The 24,480-nt window shown below is 37.7% G+C and overlaps 1 protein-coding gene across 1 annotated transcript in view; it reads left to right on the plus strand.

The window, feature by feature from the left end:
• LOC127862913 (uncharacterized) overlaps positions 1-17,200 on the plus strand; it is an 81,131-nt gene extending 63,931 nt beyond the window's left edge. Inside the window, exons 6-7 of the mRNA XM_052402187.1 lie at positions 19-73; positions 15,459-17,200. Of these exons, the coding sequence (XP_052258147.1) occupies positions 19-73; positions 15,459-16,669 (1,266 nt within the window). The 3' untranslated portion in view covers positions 16,670-17,200. The remainder of the gene's footprint in view (positions 1-18; positions 74-15,458) is intronic.
• Positions 17,201-24,480: the final 7,280 nt, after the last annotated feature.

Here is a 24,480-nt window from a genome sequence, read left to right on the forward strand (position 1 = left end):
CGCTCATTATTTGTTCAGGTCTCAGAAGCACTGACGAATAATTGGAGAAGCGCCGGCCTTTCTGTTTTGCCAGGTAAGACGCTGTAAAACGTGTCATGATTTCATTACATATGTGTGATATTATAACCATATTATTATTTTTGTTTATTTAAACATGTTTCATTGGGGGGGGGGGGGGGGGTTAAGCAGTAATCAAGATGGCCGTCTGGCCGTCTGCAAGATCGTCCGTCGGGATTTTTTGCCTAATGCAATTGACCACAAATAACAGAGATCCCAACTGTATCATTAAACGTTGGCTTATCATAAAACACAGATGTTAAAAGTTAAAAATTCATTAGTGGATATATCTCAATGTATGAAATTGCAGTGCACAAAAACCACAACTCTTACTTAGATATAAGTATTTCAGAGTTACTGCCATTCAATAGTTTTCATGTTCAAGTTGTGTCTGTAGAATATTTTTCAAACTTAAGAGGTATCAGCTTATTATCATATTTAAGTCTGAATGCCCTTAGTTAATGTAATTTTAAAAATCAATCTGAAGCATATCTAATGCATGTAATATTAAAGCTATAATTGTGAATCTGTATAACTACTTACATTTTTCTTATAGTTATTGCCATTTGTCATTTGTTATTATGTATGATTCAGTTTATTTCCCTATTCCCATATTTTTATAATTATAAATTTGAAACTCCGCTTTTATACATCGCCAATTTCGCCAAAGAAGCATTACTCTTGCTCCATATTTTCATCTTTATTGACTTTGTTTTATAACCAAACTAGAAATAACCAGTAACTTTAACAATGCAGAATGCACATGCATAAGGGTGATTTAACAAGAGCACTAATTTTAAGAGTGGAAAGTTCAACTCTTTCTCACTTTTACAAACCTATATTTTAATTGTAAATGATTCACATAATAGTTTGAAGAAATTGAAAATGTTGGTACGAAAGCTTCAAGAGGGCATCTAACGTTTGAACCATTTAGTCTTCTCTTTCTACCTGCTGTGATGTCTTTAACATTTGACATAATAATTTGCTCAGTTGAATCATCCTACCGGATATTAAATAAGTATAATTCTCTGATTATACTCCTTTAATTGACGTTTCGGCATAATGCCTTTATCAAAACAATGGAAATTATATGTTAACTTTATTTTTATGTCTTTTGACTGCACAATTTAAATAAAAAAGAAAATGTTTTTAAACGTTAAATGACGTTGTACATGATTACGTCATAAATGACGTTATATAAAATGGCGCCAAAAATGTAAAAAATAGGCAAAAATGAAATGACTTCAACACTTACATATTTTGTCTCAATCTTATGTCAACTGTGTGCTTTGTATATTTAATAAATTGATGTTTTAAAATAAAACAATCATCATCATATTTAATTATAATTTACCTAAACTTGTTGTCATAAATTAAATAGGGTAAACTTATTTAATGAATTTAATGATTTCAATCCATATCTACGTAAAATGATATTTGATTAAATAATCATGTATATTTTCTATTCTATCTATCATCTACACATTATGGATAAGATAAATTGCATAAAGTACTATTATTTTTACATTCATTTATGTTGATGATTAATATAAAATGTTTTTCACACATATTTTTTACTAGATAGTTTCCCGTAGCAGGACATCAAGTTGATTTTTTTTTATTTAATCCATTTGGTGATTGTGTTTCAAACGTCTTTATGATTTTCAATTCCTAAATAAGTCTGTAATAACGGGAACTGTCTCTCGTTTGTGTAAGCACTGATATACCCATGTCCTGCACTCTGTGGCCAGCACCATTGAAAAGTTCTGAGATTGGTTTATCTCTCCGTAGCCGCACGTCAGCCTCGTGTTCTTTGGTACGTTCCTTTAACGATCTGCTTGTCTCTCCGACGAATACCATCTTCTTGCATTTAATACAAAATATACCGTACACCAAGTTATAAATGTAGCAGTTCTGTTTGATTGCTTCAATTGGAATTTCACTTCTTCGGTTGTTATAATAAGTCTTGCATGATTTTGGTATTTGTTGAAAACGCTTGTTTATTTCTTTATTTGTTTTTCCATGAACTAAAATGTCACCGATATTCCTATCTCGTCTGTATGCAACTATTGGTGCCTTTGGGAATACATTTTTCATTCTGTCTGATTTATATAGTTTGTCGGTATGTTTTCGAATTATTGAATGGATATTTGGAAGGTTGTTGGAATAAGTTATAGCTAGTGGTACTCTCTTGTTGGCTGTTTTATTTGTTTCTTTCTTCTTATTTTTTCCTATTTAATTTATCAACTCGGGATAATTCATGGTTTACACATTTATTTGGATATCCTCTTTTCTGTAGATTTTGTTAAAGTTCTCTTTTCCGTTGTCGTTATTTGTTTTCGTCCGATCATATTCTTTTAAACGTATTCCTAGTCCATAGGGAATTGTCATCTTCACATTTATTGGATAGTCTGAGTCATATTGGACATATTGATGCTTATCGGTTGGTTTTGAGAATAAATCAGTTGTTATTTTATCATCTTCTAGTTGAATTTTTGTGTCTAAGAAGTCTATCTGTGTTGTATTCCATCTTACTTCTACTTTGATGTTTTCATGTATTTTATTAGCATAGTCGAAAAATTTCATCAGTTCTTCAATTCCATGTGTCCATAGTCCAAAACCATCATATATGAAACGTTTATAAAATATTGGTTGTTTATTGTAATCAGATAATTGTCCATCCCATTTTCTCATGTAACAACACGCATAATTTCACCAAAGTTACGATCCAATAGCTACACCCTCTTTTTGCCTGTATTCTTGTCCAAAAAATTCGATCACATTATTTTATAAAACAGTTTCAATCATTTCAAATAATTTCAATTTCAATAATAGAATTAAATCATATAATAATAAATAATTTCAATCATAATAAATTGAATAGGCTATTTCAGTCGGTTTATTAAATCTTAACTAACATGTTTAAAAAACAATTTGGGTTTCGCATCAAATAAACAAATAAGTGACATATCAACAAGTGAGAGAGACAGAAACACCACAAAACAGATAGACAGAAACGCCACACAAAAGTAAGACAGAAACCACAAGACATAATGACAGCGACACCACAAGACAAACAGAAACACAATACATCAGATAAACAGAGACACCACAAGTCAGATAGACAGAGCCACCACAACACAGATAGACAGAGACACCACAAGACATAATGACAGAGACACCACTAGACAGATGGACAGAGACACCACAAGACAGATAGACAGAGACACCACATGACAGATAGACAGAGACATCACAAGACAGATAGACAGAGACACCACTAGACAGATAGACAGAGACACCACAAGACAGATAGACAGAGACACCACAAGACAGATAGACAGATCCATTACAAGACAGATAGACAGAGCCACCACAAGACAGATAGACAGAGACACCACAAGACAGATAGAAAGAGACACAACAAGACATATAGACAGAGACACCACAAGACATATAGACAGAGACACCACAAGACATATAGACAGAGACACCACAAGTCAGATAGACAGAGACACCACAAGAAAGATAGACAGAGACACCACAAGACAGATAGACAGAGACACCACAAGATCACAGATAGACAGAAACACCACAAGACATATAGACAGAGACACCACAAGACATATAGACAGAGACACCACAAGACAGATAGACAGACACACCACAAGACAGATAGACAGAGACACCACAAGACAGATGGACAGAGACACCACAAGACAGATAGACAGAGACACCACAAGAAAGATAGACAGAGACACCACAAGACATATAGACAGAGACACCACAAGACATATAGACAGAGACACCACAAGACAGATAGACAGAGACACCACAAGACAGATAGACAGAGACACCACAAGTCAGATAGACAGAGACACCACAAGACAGATAGACAGAGACACCACAAGACAGATAGACAGAGACACCACAAGACAGAAAGGCAGAGTCAACACAAGACAGATAGACAGAGACACCTCAAGACAGATAGACAGAGACACCACAAGACAGATAGAAAGAGACACAACAAGACAGATAGACAGAGACACCACAAGACAGATAGACAGAGACACCACAAGACAGATAGACAGAGACACCACTAGACAGATAGGCAGAGTCAACACAAGACAGATAGACAGAGACACCTCAAGACAGATAGACAGAGACACCACAAGACAGATAGACAGAGACACAACAAGACAGATAGACAGAGACGCCACAAGTCAGTTAGACAGAGACACCACAAAACAGATAGACAGAGACACCACAAGGCAGATAAAAAGAGACACCACAACACAATTAGACAGAGACACCACAAGACAGTTATACAGAAACGCTTCACAAAAGTAAGACAGACACCACAAGACAATTAGACAGGGACACCACAAGACAGTTATACAGAAACGCCACACAAAAGTAAGACAGACACCACAAGACATAATGACAGCGACACCACAAGACAAACAGAAACACAATAAATCAGATAAACATAGGAACCATAAAACAGCTATACAGTGACACCACAAGACAGTTGGACCAAGAAACCTCAAGACAGTTAGATAGAGACATCATAAGGCAGTTAGACAGAGACATCATAAGGCAGTTAGACAGAGACATCATAAGGCAGTTAGACAAAGACATCATAAGGCAGTTAGACATAGACACAACAAGGTAGTTAGAAAGAGACACCACAAGACAGATAGACAGATACACCACAAGACAGATAGACAGAGACACCACAAGTCAGTAAGACAAAGACACCACAAGACATAATGACAGAGACACAACAAGACATGTAGACATAGACACCACAAGGCAGATAGACAGAGACACCACAAGACATATAGACAGAGACACCACAAGACAGATAGACAGAAACACCACAAGACAGTTAGACAGAGACACCACAAGACAGATAGACAGAGACACCACAAGACAGATAGACAGAGACCCCACAAGACATATAGATAGAGACACCACAAGACAGATAGACAGAGACACCACAAGACAGATAGACAGAGACACCACAAGACAGATAGACAGAGACACCTCAAGACATAATGAAAGAGACACCACAAGACAGATAGACAGAGACACCACAAGAGAGATAGACAGAGACACCACAAGAGAGATAGACAGAGACACCACAAGACATATAGACAGAGACACCACAAGACAGATAGACAGAGACACCACAAGACAGATAGACAGAGACACCACAAGACAGATAGACAGAGACACCACAAGACACCACAAGACAGATAGACAGAGACACCACAAGACAGATAGACAGAGACACCACAGGACAGATAGACAGAGACACCTCAAGACATAATGAAAGAGACACCACAAGACAGATAGACAGAGACACCACAAGAGAGATAGACAGAGACACCACAAGAGAGATAGACAGAGACACCACAAGACATATAGACTGAGACACCACAAGACAGATAGACAAAGACACCACAAGACAGATAGACAGAGACACCAAAAGACAGATAGACAGAGACACCACAAGACAGATGGACAGAGATACCTCAAGACATAATTACAGAGACACCACAAGACAGATAGACAGAGACACCACAAGACAGATAGACAGAGACACCACAAGACCGATAGACCGAGACACCACAAGACATATAGACAGAGACACCACAAGACATATAGACAGAGACACCACAAGACAGATAGACAGAGACACCACAAGACAGATAGACAGACACACCAAGAAGACAGATAAACAGAGACACCACAAGACAGATAGACAGAGACACCTCAAGACATAATGACAGAGACGCCACAAGACATATAGACAGAGACACCACAAGACAGATAGACAGAGACACCACAAGGCAGATAGACAGAGACACCACAAAACAGTTAGACAGAGACACCACAAGACAGATGGACAGAGACACCACAAGACAGATAGACAGAGACACCACAAGTCAGATAGACAGAGACACCACAAGACAGATAGACAGAGACACCACAAGAGAGATAGACAGAGACACCACAAGACAGATAGACAGAGACACCACAAGACAGATAGACAGAGACACCACAAGTCAGATAGACAGAGACACCACAAGGCAGATGAAAAGAGAAACCACAAGACAGATAGACAGAGACACCACAAGACAGATAGACAGAGACACCACAAGTCAAATAGACAGAGACACCACAAGACAGATAGACAGAGACACCACAAGTCAGTTAGACAGAGACCCCACAAGACAGATAGACAGAGACACCACAAGACAGATAGACAGAGACACCACAAGACTGATAAACACAGACACCACAAGACAGACAGAGACTACACAAGACAGATGGACAGAGACAACACATAACAGATAGACAGAGACACCACAAGTCAGATAGACAGAGACACCACAAGACAGATAGACAGAGACACCACAAGACAGATGGACAGAGACCCCACAAGACATATAGACAGAGACACCACAAGATAGATAGACAGAGACACCACAAGACAGATAGACAAAGACACCACAAGACAGATAGACAGAGACACCTCAAGACATAATGACAGAGACACCACAAGACAGATAGACAGAGACACCACAAGACATATAGACAGAGACGCCACAAGACAGATAGACAGAGACACCACAAAACAGATAGACAGAGACACCACAAGACAGATGGACAGAGACACCTTAAGACATATTGACAGAGACACCACAAGACAGATAGACAGAGACACCACAAGACAGATAGACAAAGACACCACAAGACCGATAGACAGAGACACCACAAGACATATAGACAGAGACACCACAAGACATATAGTAAGAGACACCACAAGACAGATAGACAGAGACACCACAAGACAGATAGACAGACACACCACAAGACAGATAGATAGAGACACAACAAGACAGTTAGACAGAGACACCACAAGACAGATAGACAGAGACACCTCAAAACATAATGACAGAGACACCACAAGACAGATAGACAGAGACACCACAAGACATAATGACAGAGACACCACAAGACAGATAGACAGAGACACCACAAGACAGATAGACAGAGACACCACAACACCGATAGACAGAGACACCACAAAACGTAATGACAGAGACACCACAAGACAGAGAGACAAAGACACCTCAAGACATAATGACAGAGTCACCACAAGACAGATAGACAGAGACACCACAAGACAGATAGACAGAGACACCACAAGACCGATAGACAGAGACACCACAAGACATATAGACAGAGACGCCACAAGACAGATAGAGACACAACAAGACAGTTAGACAGAGACACCACAAGACATATAGACAGAGACACCACAAGACAGATGGACAAAGACACCACAAGACAGATAGATAGAGACACCTCAAAACATAATGACAGAGACACCACAAGACAGATAGACAGAGACACCTCAAGATATAATGACAGAGACACCACAAGACAGATAGACAGAGACACCACAAGACAGATAGACAAAGACACCACAAGACCGATAGACAGAGACACCACAAGACATATAGACAGAGACACCACAAGACAGATAGACAGAGACACCACAAGACAGATAGATAGACACACCACAAGACAGATAGATAGACACACAACAAGACAGTTAGAAAGAGACACCACAAGACAGATAGACAGAGACACCTCAAAACATAATTACAGAGACACCACAAGACAGATAGACAGAGACACCACAAGACAGATAGACAGAGACACCACAAGGCAGATAGACAGAGACACCACAAGACAGTTAGACAGAGACACCACAAGACAGATGGACAAAGACACCACAAGACAGATAGACAGAGACACCACAAGTCAGATAGACAGAGACACCACAAGACAGATAGACAGAAACACCACAAGACAGATAGACAGAGACACCACAAGACAGATAGACAGAGACACCACAAAACAGATGGACAGAGACACCACAAGAATGGACAGAGACACCACAAGAATGTTAGACAGAGACACCACAAAACAGATAGACAAAGACACCACAAGGCAGATGAAAAAAGACACCACAACACAATTAGACAGAGACACCACAAAACAGATAGACAGAGACACCACAAGACAGTTATACAGAAACGCCACACAAAAGTAAGACAGACACCACAAGACAATTAGACAGGGACACCAAAAGACAGTTATACAAAAACGCCACACAAATGTAAGACAGACATCACAAGACAAGTAGACAGGGACACCACAAGACAGTTATACAGAAACGCCACACAACAGTAAGACAGACACCACAAGACATAATGACAGCGACACCACAAGACAAACAGAAACACAATAAATCAGATAAACAGAGAAACCATAAAACAGTTATACAGTGACACCACAAGACAGTTAGACCAAGATACCTCAAGACAGTTAGACAGAGACATCATAAGTTAGACAGAGACATCATAAGGCAGTTAGACAGAGACACAACAAGGTAGTTAGAAAGAGACACCACAAGACAGATAGACAGAGACACCACAAGAAAGATAGACAGAGACACCACAAGTCAGTAAGACAGAGACGACACAAGACATAATGACAGAGACACAACAAGACATGTAGACAGAGACACCACAAGTCAGTAAGACATAGAAATTACAAGACTTTCAGACAGAGACACCATACGTTATAATGACAGAGACACCACGAGTCAGTGAGACAAATACACCACAAGGCAGAGAGACAGAGAAACCTCAAGACAGTTAAACAGAGACAACACAAGTCAGTTCGACAGAGACACCACAAGACAGATAGACAGAGACACCACAAGCCAGATAGACAGAGACACCACAAGTCAGTTAGACAGAGACACCACAAGACAGATAGACAAAGACACCACAAGACAGATAGACAGAGACACCACAAAACAGATAGACAGAGACACCACAAGACAAATAGACAGAGACACAACAAGTCAGATAGACAGAGACACCACAAGACAGATAGACAGAGACACCACAAGACAGATAGACAGAGACACCACAAGACAGATAGACAGAGACATCACAAGGCAGATGGACAGAGACACCACAAGTCAAATAGACAGAGAGATAGACAGAGACACCACAAGACAGATAGACAGAGACACCACAAGAAAGATAGACAGAGACACCAGAAGACAGATAGACAGAGACACCACAAGGAAGATAGACATAGACACCACAAGACAGTAAGACAGAGACATCACAAGTCTGTTAGACAGAGACACCACACGACAGATAGACAGAGACACCACAAGACAGATAGACAGAGACACCACAAGACAGATAGACAGAGACACCACAAGACAGTTATTCAGAAACGCCACACAAAAGTAAGACAGACACCACAAGACAATTAGACAGAGACAGCACAAGACAGTTATACAGAAACGCCACACAAAAGTAAGACAGACACCACAAGACAATTAGACAGGGACACCACAAGACAGTTATACAGAAACGCCACACAAATGTAAGACAGACACCACAAGACAAGTAGACAGGGTACACCACAAGACAGTTATACAGAAACGCCACACACAAGTAAGACAGACACCACAAGACATAATGAAAGCGACACCACAAGACAAACAGAAACACAATAAATCAGATAAACAGAGAAACCATAAAACAGTTATACAGTGACACCACAAGACAGTTGGACCAAGATATCTCAAGACAGTTAGACAGAGACATCATAAGGCAGTTAGACAGAGACATCATAAGGCAGTTAGACAGAGACACAACATGGTAGTTAGAAAGAGACAACACAAGACAGATAGACAGAGACACCACAAGACAGATAACAGAGATACCACAAGTTAGTAAGACAGAGACACCACAAGACATAATGACAGAGACACCACGAGTCAGTGAGACAAATACACCACAAGGCAGATAGACAGAGAAACCTCAAGACAGTTAAACAGAGACAACACAAGTCAGTTCGACAGAGACACCACAAGACAGATAGACAGAGACACCACAAGCCAGATAGACAGAGACACCACAAGTCAGTAAGACAGGGACACCACAAGACAGATAGACATATACACCACAAGACAGATAGACAGAGACACCACAAAACAGATAGACAGAGACACCACAAGACATCTAGACAGAGACACCACAAGACAGATAGACAGAGACACCACAAGGCAGATAGACAGAGACACCACAAGACAGATAGACAGAGACACCACAAGACAGATAGACAGAGACACCACTAGACAGATAGAAAGAGACACCACAAGAAAGATAGACAGAGACACCAGAAGACAGATAGACAGAGACACCACAAGGAAGATAGACATAGACATCACAAGACAGTAAGACAGAGACATCACAAGTCAGTTAGACAGAGACACCACACGACAGATAGACAGAAACACCACAAGACAGATAGACAGAGACACCACAAGACAGATAGACAGAGACACCACAAGACAGATAAACAGAGACACCACAAGACAGATAGACAGAGACACCTCGAGACACATAGACAGAGACACCACAAGACATCTAGACAGAGACACCACAAGACAGATAGACAGAGACACCACAAGGCAGATAGACAGAGACACCACAAGACAGATAGACAGAGACACCACAAGACAGATAGACAGAGACACCACAAGACAGATAGAAAGAGACACCACAAGACAGATAGACAGAGACACCACAAGACAGATAGAAAGAGACACCACAAGAAAGATAGACAGAGACACCAGAAGACAGATAGACAGAGACACCACAAAGGAAGATAGACACCAAAAGACAGTAAGACAGAGACATCACAAGTCAGTTAGACAGAGACACCACACGACAGATAGACAGAGACACCACACAAGACAGATAGACAGAGACACCACAAGACAGATAGACAGAGACACCACAAGACAGATAGACAGAGACACCACAAGTCAGTTAGACAGAGACAGCACAAAACAGATAGACAGAGACACCACAAGGCAGATGAAAAGAGACTCCACAACACATTTAGACAGAGACACCACAAGACAGTTATACAGAAACGCCACACAAAAGTAAGACAGACACCACAAGACAATAAGACAGAGACACCACAAGACAGTTATACAGAAACGCCACTCAAAAGTAAGACAGACACCACAAGACAATTAGACAGGGACACCACAAGACAGTTATACAGAAACGCCACACAAATGTAAGACAGACACCACAAGACAAGTTGACAGGGACACCACAAGACAGTTATACAGAAACGCCACACAAAAGTAAGACAGACACCACAAGACATAATGACAGCGACACCACAAGACAAACAGAAACACAATAAATCAGATAAACAGAAAAACCATAAAACAGTTATACAGTGACACCAAAAGACAGTTGGACCAAGATAGCTCAAGACAGTTAGACAGAGACATCTTAAGGCAGTTAAACAGAGACATCATAAGGCAGTTAGACAGAGACACAACAAGGTAGTTAGAAAGAGACAACACAAGACAGATAGACAGAGACACCACAAGACAGATAACAGAGACACCACAAGTCAGTAAGACAGAGACACCACAAGACATAATGACAGAGACACAACAAGACATGTAGACAGAGACACGACAAGGCAGTAAGACAGAAACTCTATAAGTAAGTTAGAAAGAGGCAACAGAAGACAATTAGACAGAGACACCATAAGACAGATAGACGAGAAACAATACAAACGTAAGCCAGAGACAGCACAAGACATAATGACGGAGACATCAAAAGACAGACAAAAACACAACAAGTCAGATAGACAGATACACCACAAGTCAGTAAGACAGAGAAATTACAAGACTTTTAGACAGAGACACCATAAGTTATAATGACAGAGACACCACGAGTCAGTTAGACAAATACACCACAAGGCAGACAGACAGAGAAACCTCAAGACAGTTAAACAGAGACAACACAAGTCAGTTCGACAGAGACACCACAAGACAGATAGACAGAGACACCACAAGACAGATAGACAGAGATACCACAAGTCAGTTAGACAGAGACACCACAAGACAGATAGACAGAGACACCACTTAACAGATAGACAGAGACACAACAAGACATATAGACAGAGACACCACAAGACAGATAGACAGAGACACCACAATGCAGATAGACAGAGACACCACAAGACAGATAGACAGAGACACCACAAAACAGATAGACAGAGACACCACAAGACAGATAGACAGAGACACCACAAGGAAGATAGACAGAGACACCACAATGACAGTTAGACAGAGACATCACAAGTCAGTTAGACAGAGACACCACAAGACAGATAAACAGAGACACCACAAGACAGTGAGACAGAGACACCACAATACAGATAGACAGAGACACCACAAGACAGACAGACAACCACACCACAAAACAGATAGACAGAGACACCACAAGGTAGATAGACAGAGATACCACAAGACAGATAGACAGAGACATCTCAAGACAGTTAGACAAGGACTCCACAAGTCAGAGAGACAGACAAGCCACAAGTCAGATAGACATAGACACCACAAGTCATAACGACAAATACACAACAAGACAGAAAGACAAAGACACAACAAGGCAGAGCGACGGAGACACCACATGACAGATAAAGACACAATAAGACAGAGACACCACAAGACAGTTAGACAGAGACAACACAAGTCAGTAAGACAGCGACACAACAAAGCAGTTAGACAGAGACAGCACTTTTTAGCCAGAAACACCAACATTTAGTTAGACAGAGGCACCACAAGTCAGTAAGACAGTGACAACTAGACAGTTAGAGAGAGACACCAAAAGACAGTTAGACAGAGACACTAAAAGACAGTTAGCCAGAGACACCACAGGTCAGTTGGACAGAGGCACCACAAGTTAGTTAGACAGTGATACCACACGACAGTTAGGAAGAGACACCACAAGACAATTAGACAGACACACCGAAAGACAGTTAGACAGAGACGCCACAATACCGAAAGACAGAGACACCACAAGACAGTAAGACATATACAGCACAAAACATTTAAACAGAGACACCTCCACTCAATTGGACAGATACACCACAATACAGTTAAACTGAAACACCACAAAACCGTTAGAAAGAGACACAACAAATCATTTAAACAGAGACAACACATGTCAGTTAGACAGAGACACAACTCGACAATTAGAGAAAGACACCAACATATAGTAAGACAGAGACACCACAAGACAAATACATCACAAGACAGTAATACAGAGGAACCACAATGCAGAAATACCACAAGACAGTTAGACATAGACAACACAAGACAGTAAGATAGTGACACCACAAGTCGTTAGATAGAAACATCATAAAACAGATAGACATAGACACCACAAGACAACTAGACAGAGGCACCACAAGTCAGTCAGACTGAAGAACCACAAGACAGTTAGACAGAGAAATAACAAGTCAGATAAACAGAGGCACCATAAGGCAGTTAGACATAGACACCACAAGACATAATGACAGAGAAACCACAAAATAGGTAGTCAGAGAAAACACAAGTCAGATTGACAGAGACACCACAGGGCAGTTAGGCAAAAACACCATCAGTTAGTTAGACAGAAACACATTAAGACAGTTAGACAACAACCCACAAGTCAGTTAGACAGAGGCACAACAAGACAGATAGAAAGAGACACCACAAGGCATAATGACAATGTCACAACAAGACTGTTAGACAGAGACGACACAATATAGATATAAAGTGAACCCCATTTATCTTAAACGCATGCCGATATAAGTCGTGAATATTGTCTAACAAACACTTTTGCCATGCTGTGAAGAAGACAAGAAGTTAGTTGAAGTACTTCTTTGGTACTGAGCCTTTGTAAGTTTATCGTAATGTTTTTCTACATACCTGGTAGTAAAACGTATTCGATGACAAAAAGAAAATCGACATTAACCACATTCAAGATACACTGTTCCAATCTTCTTCATTTTGAAATATCAATTTTGCACATCAATTTTACAAATTAAATACATATGCTCAAAGTGTTTAAACTATCTATGTCACTGAGCTCATTAGCATAATGTTAAAATAATCAAGTGAAGTTTTGGGCTAAAATGATAAAAGTAATTAGCCTAACACCTGCAAAAGTTCATCACATCGTAGTTAAAACCATGTCACTGATGTTACCCACTTATGTTTCATTAAGCAATTTATCGTCTGCAATTGTATCTCTCGCGAATCTTACATGCAAATGTCCCTGGGAAACACTAGTAATAATGTGCCCTCAGGAAAAGACTCGCGTTACTGTGTCCATTAGAAATTTAGTAGTGAGTTCAATAGAAACAGTTTTCAACTAAAGAATGCCAATGTATAGCTTCCCACTACCAACCGCGTCCTCGCCTTTTTATCATAATGTGTTTAACCTCCTTTTTTGTCTAATTTCTATTTTCTAATGAGCCGTCATTTACCTCGTCCTAAATAATACAAAAATGCTGTATAACGATGCACATATCGGCTGTGTTTAAAAACCTTTAACGTAATGTATAACGAGTTTAACATTTCCATTTTAGCGATATCGTGGAACAAATATATATCGCTGAATCCAAATTGAGGCTGCATGCAGTGTTACTGCTTGCTTCTTATTAATGATCACTTATATTAATTAAAAAAAATAACTTATCCATACAGACAATATACTATTTGAAATTATGGTGTTATTTTTTGGCAATTGGTCCCAAAATTGGTGTGTTGAAAGTGAACACACATTGTAATTGACAGATGTGGATATTCTAAGACTTATTGTTGACCTATTGCAAAACATCGTTAACAAATTATTAGATCTTAACCTCGTAGAAACACATATTCACTGACTTCATGAAATCTTCGAATTCGTATAAATACAATTCGAAGTATCTATAACAACACATAATTTATATTGCTCTTGTTGATTTTTGAAGTGTATATGCGCTAATTCAATTTTTTGCTCAACGATCATAACCCTTTTTGTTGTTTGTACTCTACATAAACATTAAGATTTTGGTGTTTTGATGTGTTATATTTCGATTTCCGTTTGTCAAGTAATATTTTCTTAAATCCAACAATTTGAAAATGAATATAGGACGCTTGTCAACCATTATATTGTTATGTGGAGTTATTTAGGATACTGCACTGCACGATACGCACAAACTGATGAGTATATCCGGAGTTTCTTCACAAACATGATACGATACATTTGTCCGTAATACAACTCGACAATATTATCCTTTGTAATATCAACTAGAGGGTGAGAATAGGGACGTAGATTCTAAAAAGATATTCGTTCCCCTTAAGCTTAAAACACATCTTTTTTACACTTATTTTCTTGCTACAGTTTGCTTTTTTTATACATTCTTGTTATCAGGAAAAACAAAAACCTCAAGACAAACAGCAAATGAAGACACTAACCCTCTTAACGTCTACGATGATTTAACCACGATACATCCATCAAATTCGTCTATTACTATTGGTACTCATGGGAACAACAATAGTTTCTTTTTTATAAGTGATGAAACAAGAACAAATACCGACATTAATCAGGAGCAAGACAACTTTGAAGAAAATGTAGTATATGAAGATGAACTGTTGTCATCTCCTGACGAAATATACACAATTCCTGTGTCTAACGTTGTCTTTACACAAGGAACACATGTAGAAGACGTTGAAAATGATTTATATTTGTTTGAAAAAAGTGAATCAGACATGTATGCGGATTATGCATCACCGCAAACAGTTGCCCTATACGATACCACTAGGATTAAAGGCCATACAAGTACACAGGACATTCAGAACGATCAATATGCAAACGCAGAAATACCAAAGGCTAGCGTTTTGGAAATATATGCCGTTACAGGTATAGAACAAGAACCAGCCTCCCACCAGAGGAGTCACCAGACTCTTACCTCAAATCTGCTCTACAAAGATTCGCCATCCAAAAAGGCATCAGAAAAAACATGTAATGAATTTTCGGAGACTATGGTCCCGCTTAGCTCATCAACGGGAGGAGAAGAACAAACACAATCTAAAAGTTATCTGATGACACCGATTTTGAAAGTTTCGGATATGCCAACATCAGCACCCAATGATGCTTCACCGGATATGGTGTTGGATCAGTTTGAGCAGGAAGAATCCATCGCTCCGCCGAACACACCTCCTCCCGAGTTACCCATAGAAACTTCTCCTTCAGTCCCGGATAACGAAACTCAAGAATTACCGATGGTTCCTCCAAGGCGAACAATCATGACACCTGTCTTTAATGGACATGAAAATGTCGAATCATTAATCAAACAATCAAACGTAGATTTAGGTAGGACAAATGTTCTGTTAAGGAACATTGGCGATGAATTACCAATAATGCCGTCTCCTGTCACTTGCGAGCCAAAACCTTCAAATGGTGAGGGTCACAGATATGCATATTATCTGGATGTGAACGATCAGCAAAACGAGTTACTGGACTCTGGAGAAGTCGTAAAAAACAATGACATTCAAGAATCAGACGGATATGTTGAAGGCAACGAAAGTGAGCAGACATATGACATTCCAACTAAATTCAAACATGGTCAATCAATGTCCTAATTGTTGAAATTGGTGTTCACAGTAACTCTTTTTATGGTATACTTCCTTTTAAAAAAAAAGCAAAGAGCAGTGACACTGTCCGTCTTTGTGTCTGTAAGTCTATGCAAGTGTGAAGATGTCCGTCCGAAAAATACTGTCTATGTCATTATTTTAACATATTCTGATGGTTTTTAACTGACGTAGCACATATTTTTATCATCATAAAATGCAAAGAACCCGTCTCACTACATCAAAAGTCAATGTCACACTTAAAGGTCATTGGTCATGTTCGGCCCAAAACAGCTAGAACATTCCTGTCTCAGCCATATCTTTGCCATATGTTTATGGATTTTATGATAAGTTGGCACAAAAGTAAACAACTGATCCCTTTATATCAAAGGTCATGGTCACACTTGAAGGTTTAAGGTAAATAAAAAACGATCGGAATGTGGGGCATCTTATCAACACATGTCTTGTTTTTTAATTAATGCTTGCTGATTAGTGTCTGACTGAAACATAAAACAGGTGATATACAATAAAACTTACAATTTATATATATGTTTTTCTGTACAATTCAAACTGGGTCGATTGTTGCTCAAAATGCAGAATCTTCAAAACTGTTCACGTCAGGGGATGAGTTAGTATATACTTTATTTAAAAGATATATTTATACGGCAAAGTTATTTATAATCTGGGTCATAATTAAGCCAAGGCATTCACATGGATCCATATGCCATCGAGTGAAATTGTTTTTAAATAGTCTAGTTCTAATCTTGCTGTGATTTGGAGGCAAATATAACTAAGTTTTAGATTTAAATAACCTGTTAAAAACAACATTTATATTTGTCAGTTTATTAGGCCGTCAGATGCACTGAGAAATTAGATATAGACCTTTGATAGTGGGAACAGAATATTCAAGAGCAATTTTGTTTGTGTATATATAGATTAGAACTAGACTATTTACAATTGAAAAAATTCCTACTTTTATCTTCGTGAAATGGTGTGTAACCACCACAACACGATACGAAAAGTGAGTGCAATCTCAAAGAATTACTTTAGGCCACAAAGCAAAAATAAATCGTTCATCTTGAAAAAAGAAATAATTTTTACAGTCATGAAAAAAAAAGTAAACAAAGCAATTGTGTAGTTGCATATGAAACAAATAATCATTGTGAGCATGGGCTAGAAATTTATTGTTTTGATAAGTACGTTATTGAAATATAACTAAGTTTTAGATTTAAATAACCTGTTAAAAACAACATTTATATTTGTCAGTTTATTAGGCCGTCAGATGCACTGAGAAATTTGATATAGACCTTTGATAGTGGGAACAGAATATTCAAGAGCAATTTTGTTTGTGTATATATAGATTAGAACTAGACTATTTACAATTGAAAAAATTCCTACTTTTATCTTCGTGAAATGGTGTGTAACCACCACAACACGATACGAAAAGTGAGTGCAATCTCAAAGAATTACTTTAGGCCACAAAGCAAAAATAAATCGTTCGTCTTGAAAAAGGAATAATTTTTACTTCGGGTACTTCCATTCATTATAGGCCAATCCACAATTCCGCCAAGTGCCGTCCTTTTATGGTCTTGTAACTTTTTCTTTTCAACAGAACGGAATGCTCTTTGCAAAGTTATAAGTAGAGAATACTCCTTACTGATTCCAGCGTTAAGATACAACTATTTTTTCACCTGAAGATCTTGACTCATTTGAGATGCAATCCTTATTGTCTATTTTCGAAGATGGTTCAACATCTTGGACATAGTGTTGAAGCAACTTCATATAGCAGTGTCATACCTATTAGTGGTTTTTAACCTATTTGTAATTCTCATGTTTAATGAATAATACAGTACCGTTTTGGAGAGCGCGATTCTTTGCCAAATTGTAAAACATGTTCAATAAAATACAATACACACGAGCTTTTTTTCAATTGTTTGTTGATCTAACAATGACTATATAATACATCTCACTACTGAATTGTCTTAATTAGCGTCTGAATGAATGCGCGTTATTATTACAACGCGTCATTTTCATATTCTGCGGCATTCTGCCACACAAATATATGTAATTTATTATAGTTCCAAAAACAATATGTTTCAAGAAGAGAGCATATTTGTGTAATTGTGAATCTACGTTCAGCGTTATTGAAACTAATTCTCAGAAACGAAATATGGTCGATACGTCATGATAAGAATCAATATCAAAACATAAGATATTCGGGCGGTTACCGCTCTAAAAAGGCATTGATAAAACTACGCCAATAAAATACGTAACAGCAATAATCAATCAAATTGCTGCTAAAATTTACGTTTATCGGATCGTTATCGTTTCTATGCGAAAATCGGTATATAAGAGGGTCACAAATGCAAATAACAGTCTTGTGTCGATCTATTCAACTCGACGATTTTCGATGCTCAGTCATCAGGGGTGTGATTTTTCCACCTTTAAGCTGATTTCCTCCCTTTCAATGTCAAACTAATTTTGAAAATACTTTGCTGGGTCTAAACTATATAGAAATGAAGAGTTTAGTTGAACTCTGAAATGGGGGGGGGGGGGGTAGGGAATTTTCCTCCCCTGTGGGGGTTCTTAAATCACACCCTTGATGACACATTCAAAATTGTCAAACTTTTAATACCAAATCAAAACTTTGGGCTGGCAAGATGACTAACATGTGGTGTGCTACAAGCATTATATATCTGATTATATATATCATTATATAAATTTGTTATATCTGAATTACTTATACAGACGCCGATGAACCAATTTTCTATGGTACAGCACTTGCCAATGTATTTATATTTTCTTTTCCATCGCAACAACAACACAATGCAAAATATTATAGTAATAATGAAAATTCAATAATATCAGCTTAATATATTAAAATAAAAAGCACAAAAGGCATCGAAAAGCTGTCGGAAAGATACAGGGTCGTTCTTGCTGAAGTAAATGTTTAAGGAACAGTAAACCGAATGAAAATTTACATGAGTATCAGTGTTTTTTTTTCCGAAAAATAATACATACAATTAAATGATACAAATGGTAATGAAATATTGCAAGTTTCAATTGATTCAAAAAACATGCTCCATAAAATTAAAACTTATACTTAAAGGGACTGTCAACCGCGATGGACGAAATAAGAAACGTTTTAAAATACCTTTTCTACAATTATTAGTTTATATTGATTAAAAAATAACGACTTGTATATTACATTACTTTAAATTTTTTGTTAAGTTTTCATATTTTCAGTATATTCGGTAATAAATTTTACTGGGTATGACTACCAGTTAACTATAAATAAGGCAAGTAGATTGATCATCATCGACACGTGGTAAACCCAGGAATGCAAATTGTGCATGCGTAGTGAATTTTATATCTTTTATATATATAAACAGTTTTATGATTATATTATAATACAGAAACATGTTCGTCAATTTGTTTATTTAAACAGAATGGAAATTGCGTATTACACTTGTGTACGTAGGAATATACAATGAAAGTTTAAGTGAATGAGTACTACATTCAATAATGATAATTATGGATAGAAATTGTACATTAAAACAGTTAAAACAAAGCTAGGAAATAAAAATGCACATGCACATATTCAAAAAAAGTAGCAAGACATCCCAGGTTTTTTGCGCATTACCCACCCTCCACACTGTTCGAAGATATTAACAAACAGTTTAACAAAACGGTGAATATCACATTATCAAGGCAACAGTAGCTCTATAAACAGACGCAGGGTGAATAGAACTTTTTGGGTTATTAAGGCTCCACACCATCGCCAGGAAAGACTTAACTCAAAATGTCGCTTGCTACATAGTAGCATTCGCATCGTTACGACCACAGGTGGTTAGCGTGTGGCTATGATATTAATTAGTGAAAACATCATTTTGAATAATAAATAATCATATTATACAGAAAAATCAACTTTTCTGAATATTTTTTTCACTAATTCAAAATGATGTTTTCACTAATTAATATCATAGCCACACGCTAACCACCTGTGCTTACGACCAGGAGATCCTTCGCTTACTCGCCGTCACCTACTCCTTTAATTGTTTAAGTTTTGGTGTCTACCGAAGACTGAGCTATCTCACGGCCGTTAATCACGCGCGCCACCTTTTTTTTTCGATGCATTAATAAATGAGCCAATGCAACGTTCGAGGTGGCGCTCAGGCCCAGATGTTTTGAAATTTCATGGACAATTTTACAGGGTGATTAGGATTTATATGGTTTTTCAACATAATTCGCATTACTTTTAAAATCGAGCAATGTAGTGCGATTCAGCGAAGATTGATTTGTCCAAAAAAGGACGTGAGAACCTTTATAAGTTGTGGCATGGTGGAGTTTTAAAAAGCATTTCGATGAGTTTTTCCTGTGTGACGAGCACATGTCCTACCAATTAAATCGCTAACGGCATAAAACGATTGCACACAACATTCATGAGAGGCTCCATGCACAACAATATTGGCTTCTTGCCGACGTAGTAGATAATTTTACATTTTTCCAAAAGAGATGGAGCCAATGCTTAGGAGGTGGCGTTAATGATAGGAGGTGGCGCCAATGCAGGATGTATCAATGAACAGTCGTATCGCAATTACATTATCACATGACGTAGATTTGATAGATAATGTTATTTTTATATTAAATTTATTTTTCAACGGACATACGAAGGCCCAAATCTTTACAGAACATAAACACAATCTATAATAAATAAGATGTATTTTTCTTAATATATAAGTGATCAACTCAATTAAGAAGTCACCAACATAAATACAACATATTGTACGATGTATACCAAAAATGTGTAATACTCAATCAAACCAATAACTTAATGTTCAACATTATCAAATAATTCATCGACATCAATATTTGTGTACAGTATGATAATTCACAGAATAAGTTTAAGATAACACTTCTTCTTGAAACTATGATTTGTGGCCGTTAATGCAAATGCTTTATTTACTAAAAGGCCAATGTCAACGAATCTTAATTAGGCTCATTTATGTTGTTTTTTCCACTATCAACTAAAAAAAAATGAAGATAACTCGTTCTTTTTCCGTTTACATTTTTGTATAATACATTTTGTTATCTTACAAAGACGAACGTTTTCAATACATTATTAGAAAACTACTTTTTCTTATTAAAAACGCACGCGACTCAAATGTGCTGAAGTAGTCAACTTACACAAAAATGTAAGTCCTGTAAACACAATAGAAACCATAAGATAAAATATTTCACTTTAAAATAGCTATAAATGTGCATTGGCGCCACCTCCTAATCTGAGCGCCACTCCTTGGAATTGGCTCCATCTCATTTAAAAAAAATGCAAATTTATCTATTAGATCGGCTAGAAGCCGATGTTTTTGTGTCCGCATTAACTTGTACATATTCAAAGCAGTCGTTTAATACATATGGGCGATTTAATTGGCAGGGAATTTGCTCGTCACCCAGGCAAAATACATCGATTTTCTTTTACGAATTCTACAATGCCACAACTTATAAAGGTCCTCACGTTTCCAAATGGCTTGTGATTGTATGTTTCTGTATATTTTTAGATGAATTTATTACCGCTGAATCGCACTACATTGGCCGATTTTTTAAAAACATATTGCGAAATGTGTTGAAAAACATATCAAACCTATTCTCCCTGTACAATTATCCGTTAAATTTCAAAACCTCCGGGCCTGAGCGCCACCTCGGAAGTTGCATTGGCTCATTTATTAATGCATCTCAAAAAAGAGGTGGCGCGCGTGTTTAACGGCCGTGTATCTGAAATCGGATCATACTAGTACACTCATTATAACTCAGTATTATTCAAATAGGGTATGGAAATGAACTATTATCTGACGAACTTGGTTCACGACCCACACACACACTCAGTTTCATAAAAATTAGTACTATCAACAAACAAAGCCGCAAGTATTTTAACATGACTCCAGCTAAACTTAAACGGAAGGGCGCAGCTAAATCAGCTATCGAATTGTTCAAACTGATATTACATTATACTCCAAACTACATAAAATAAACGTGTTTTTTCCGTCACAAACGTTCAAATCACTTTTTTATGTCGTTTACCCTCGTTGGTGAACTACCAACATTAACATTAACTAAGATTTTTTTGGAAAATAGGAAAGTTTCATTTGATAACAATGATAAATAAGATCTTGTTATTGTATAATGATTGTGCTACACGATAGGCTGACGAACCAAAATGCTTTTTACCATGAATGTGCAAGTTTAAAATATTTAAACATATCAAACCATACGCTGGTGTAAGTTGGTGTCGAAAACAAAGAGGTTGTTTAGCCAGGCTTAGAATACTTGAGCGAGGAACAGGGCTTATAACGTTCATTAAATATGACCATGGACGGCATTTCACAATTTCGATCTAATATTTAACAAATCTAACACGGCTACTTTAACAATAACGGTCAATTTTAAACAATAAAAAATGACATTTTTGGAACAAATCTGTCAAAAAAGGTCATTTCACAATTCATTACACATCACTTAAAACTATCTTTACTAGCTTCGAATTTCTTAGCGGGTCACACAAATTACAACTGCCGCTTAAAAAATTTCTAACGAGTTAAGTAAAGATATATAGCGAATATTAAGACGACTTAAACGCTAATCACGTTCTTGCTAATATGCCTAAAAAGTGAGCGGCATTTAAACAATTAATACAAGAAAAAAAGGGTATAACACGGCGAAAAATTCCTATATCGGCATTTTGGTCTCCATTTTGTTTGTCACGTGATTACCCCCCTCTGGTTCAACAAATCTGCTAAGATAATCATTGCATGAAACGAATATCGTTCATTGAAATGGTAGTTTAACCAAAACGTATAATGTATAGTTCGTTTAAAAAAAACTATCTTTCCCAATAGTAGAAAAATTACAGTCAAAAGCGAAATACAAATAAATCAATAGTTTTATACCTTTTTTTATAAATAAATAATGTGGTCTGTGACGGGGAAAACAATGAAGATTCATTCTAGTAATGAAAACAACGTAAGAAGTTCAAAACGCTCGATTGTTTTGTTTTAGCTATTTTTACTTGTGAAAAAAGTGACGTGTTACCGTTATAATATGAGGAGTGTTTTACTTGTGACGATATTGACTTATGCCCACTTTGTTTTGACGTGTGTCATTTTTGTTTTGAGGACGTTTTAACTTTAAAACATTAAGATTTAAGGCCATTTTGACTTGACTTATAACGGCCACCGGAAAAACTTTGCGAAACCGAAATTTCACAAACTTAAGTACCCTTTTTCTTGAAGATTTGCTTCTTTGTGATAAAGTTTAAGATAAAAGTCTTACTTTTGATTAATAATTGGTTATTTTCACTAAAAAAAGGCGTTTTCTTAACTATGAAATTTATTATTAAAGTTTGGTTTCCATGGGATTTTTTTCCCCATGGGATTTTTTTCTCCCCGAGTATTTATCCGAGAGCGACGAAACTTTGCAGACTTGTTTGGCCCGATGGGCCACGTATCCGCCAGGTTCGAGCGCCCGTCTCGGTGCCGTCGTTTCCGGTGAAAGTGTCGCCGACGCTACGCTAACGGCCTGTATTGGCTTCGTTACCCTATAATGGGAGCCTGAAGTAGCACTTATCTCCCCGAGTATGTGTCCGAGAGCGACGAAACTTGGCAGACTTATGTGGCCCGGTGGGCCACGTATCCGCTAAGTTCGAGCGCCCATATCGGTGACGTCGTTTCCGGTGAAAGTGTCACCGACGGTACGCTAACGGACCCGTATTGGCTTCGTTACCCTAAAATGGGAGCCTGAAGTAGCACTTATCTTCCCGAGTATGTGTC

The sequence above is a fragment of the Dreissena polymorpha genome, chromosome 16 (assembly GCF_020536995.1).
Source record: "Dreissena polymorpha isolate Duluth1 chromosome 16, UMN_Dpol_1.0, whole genome shotgun sequence".
Taxonomy (NCBI): Eukaryota; Metazoa; Mollusca; class Bivalvia; order Myida; family Dreissenidae; genus Dreissena; species Dreissena polymorpha.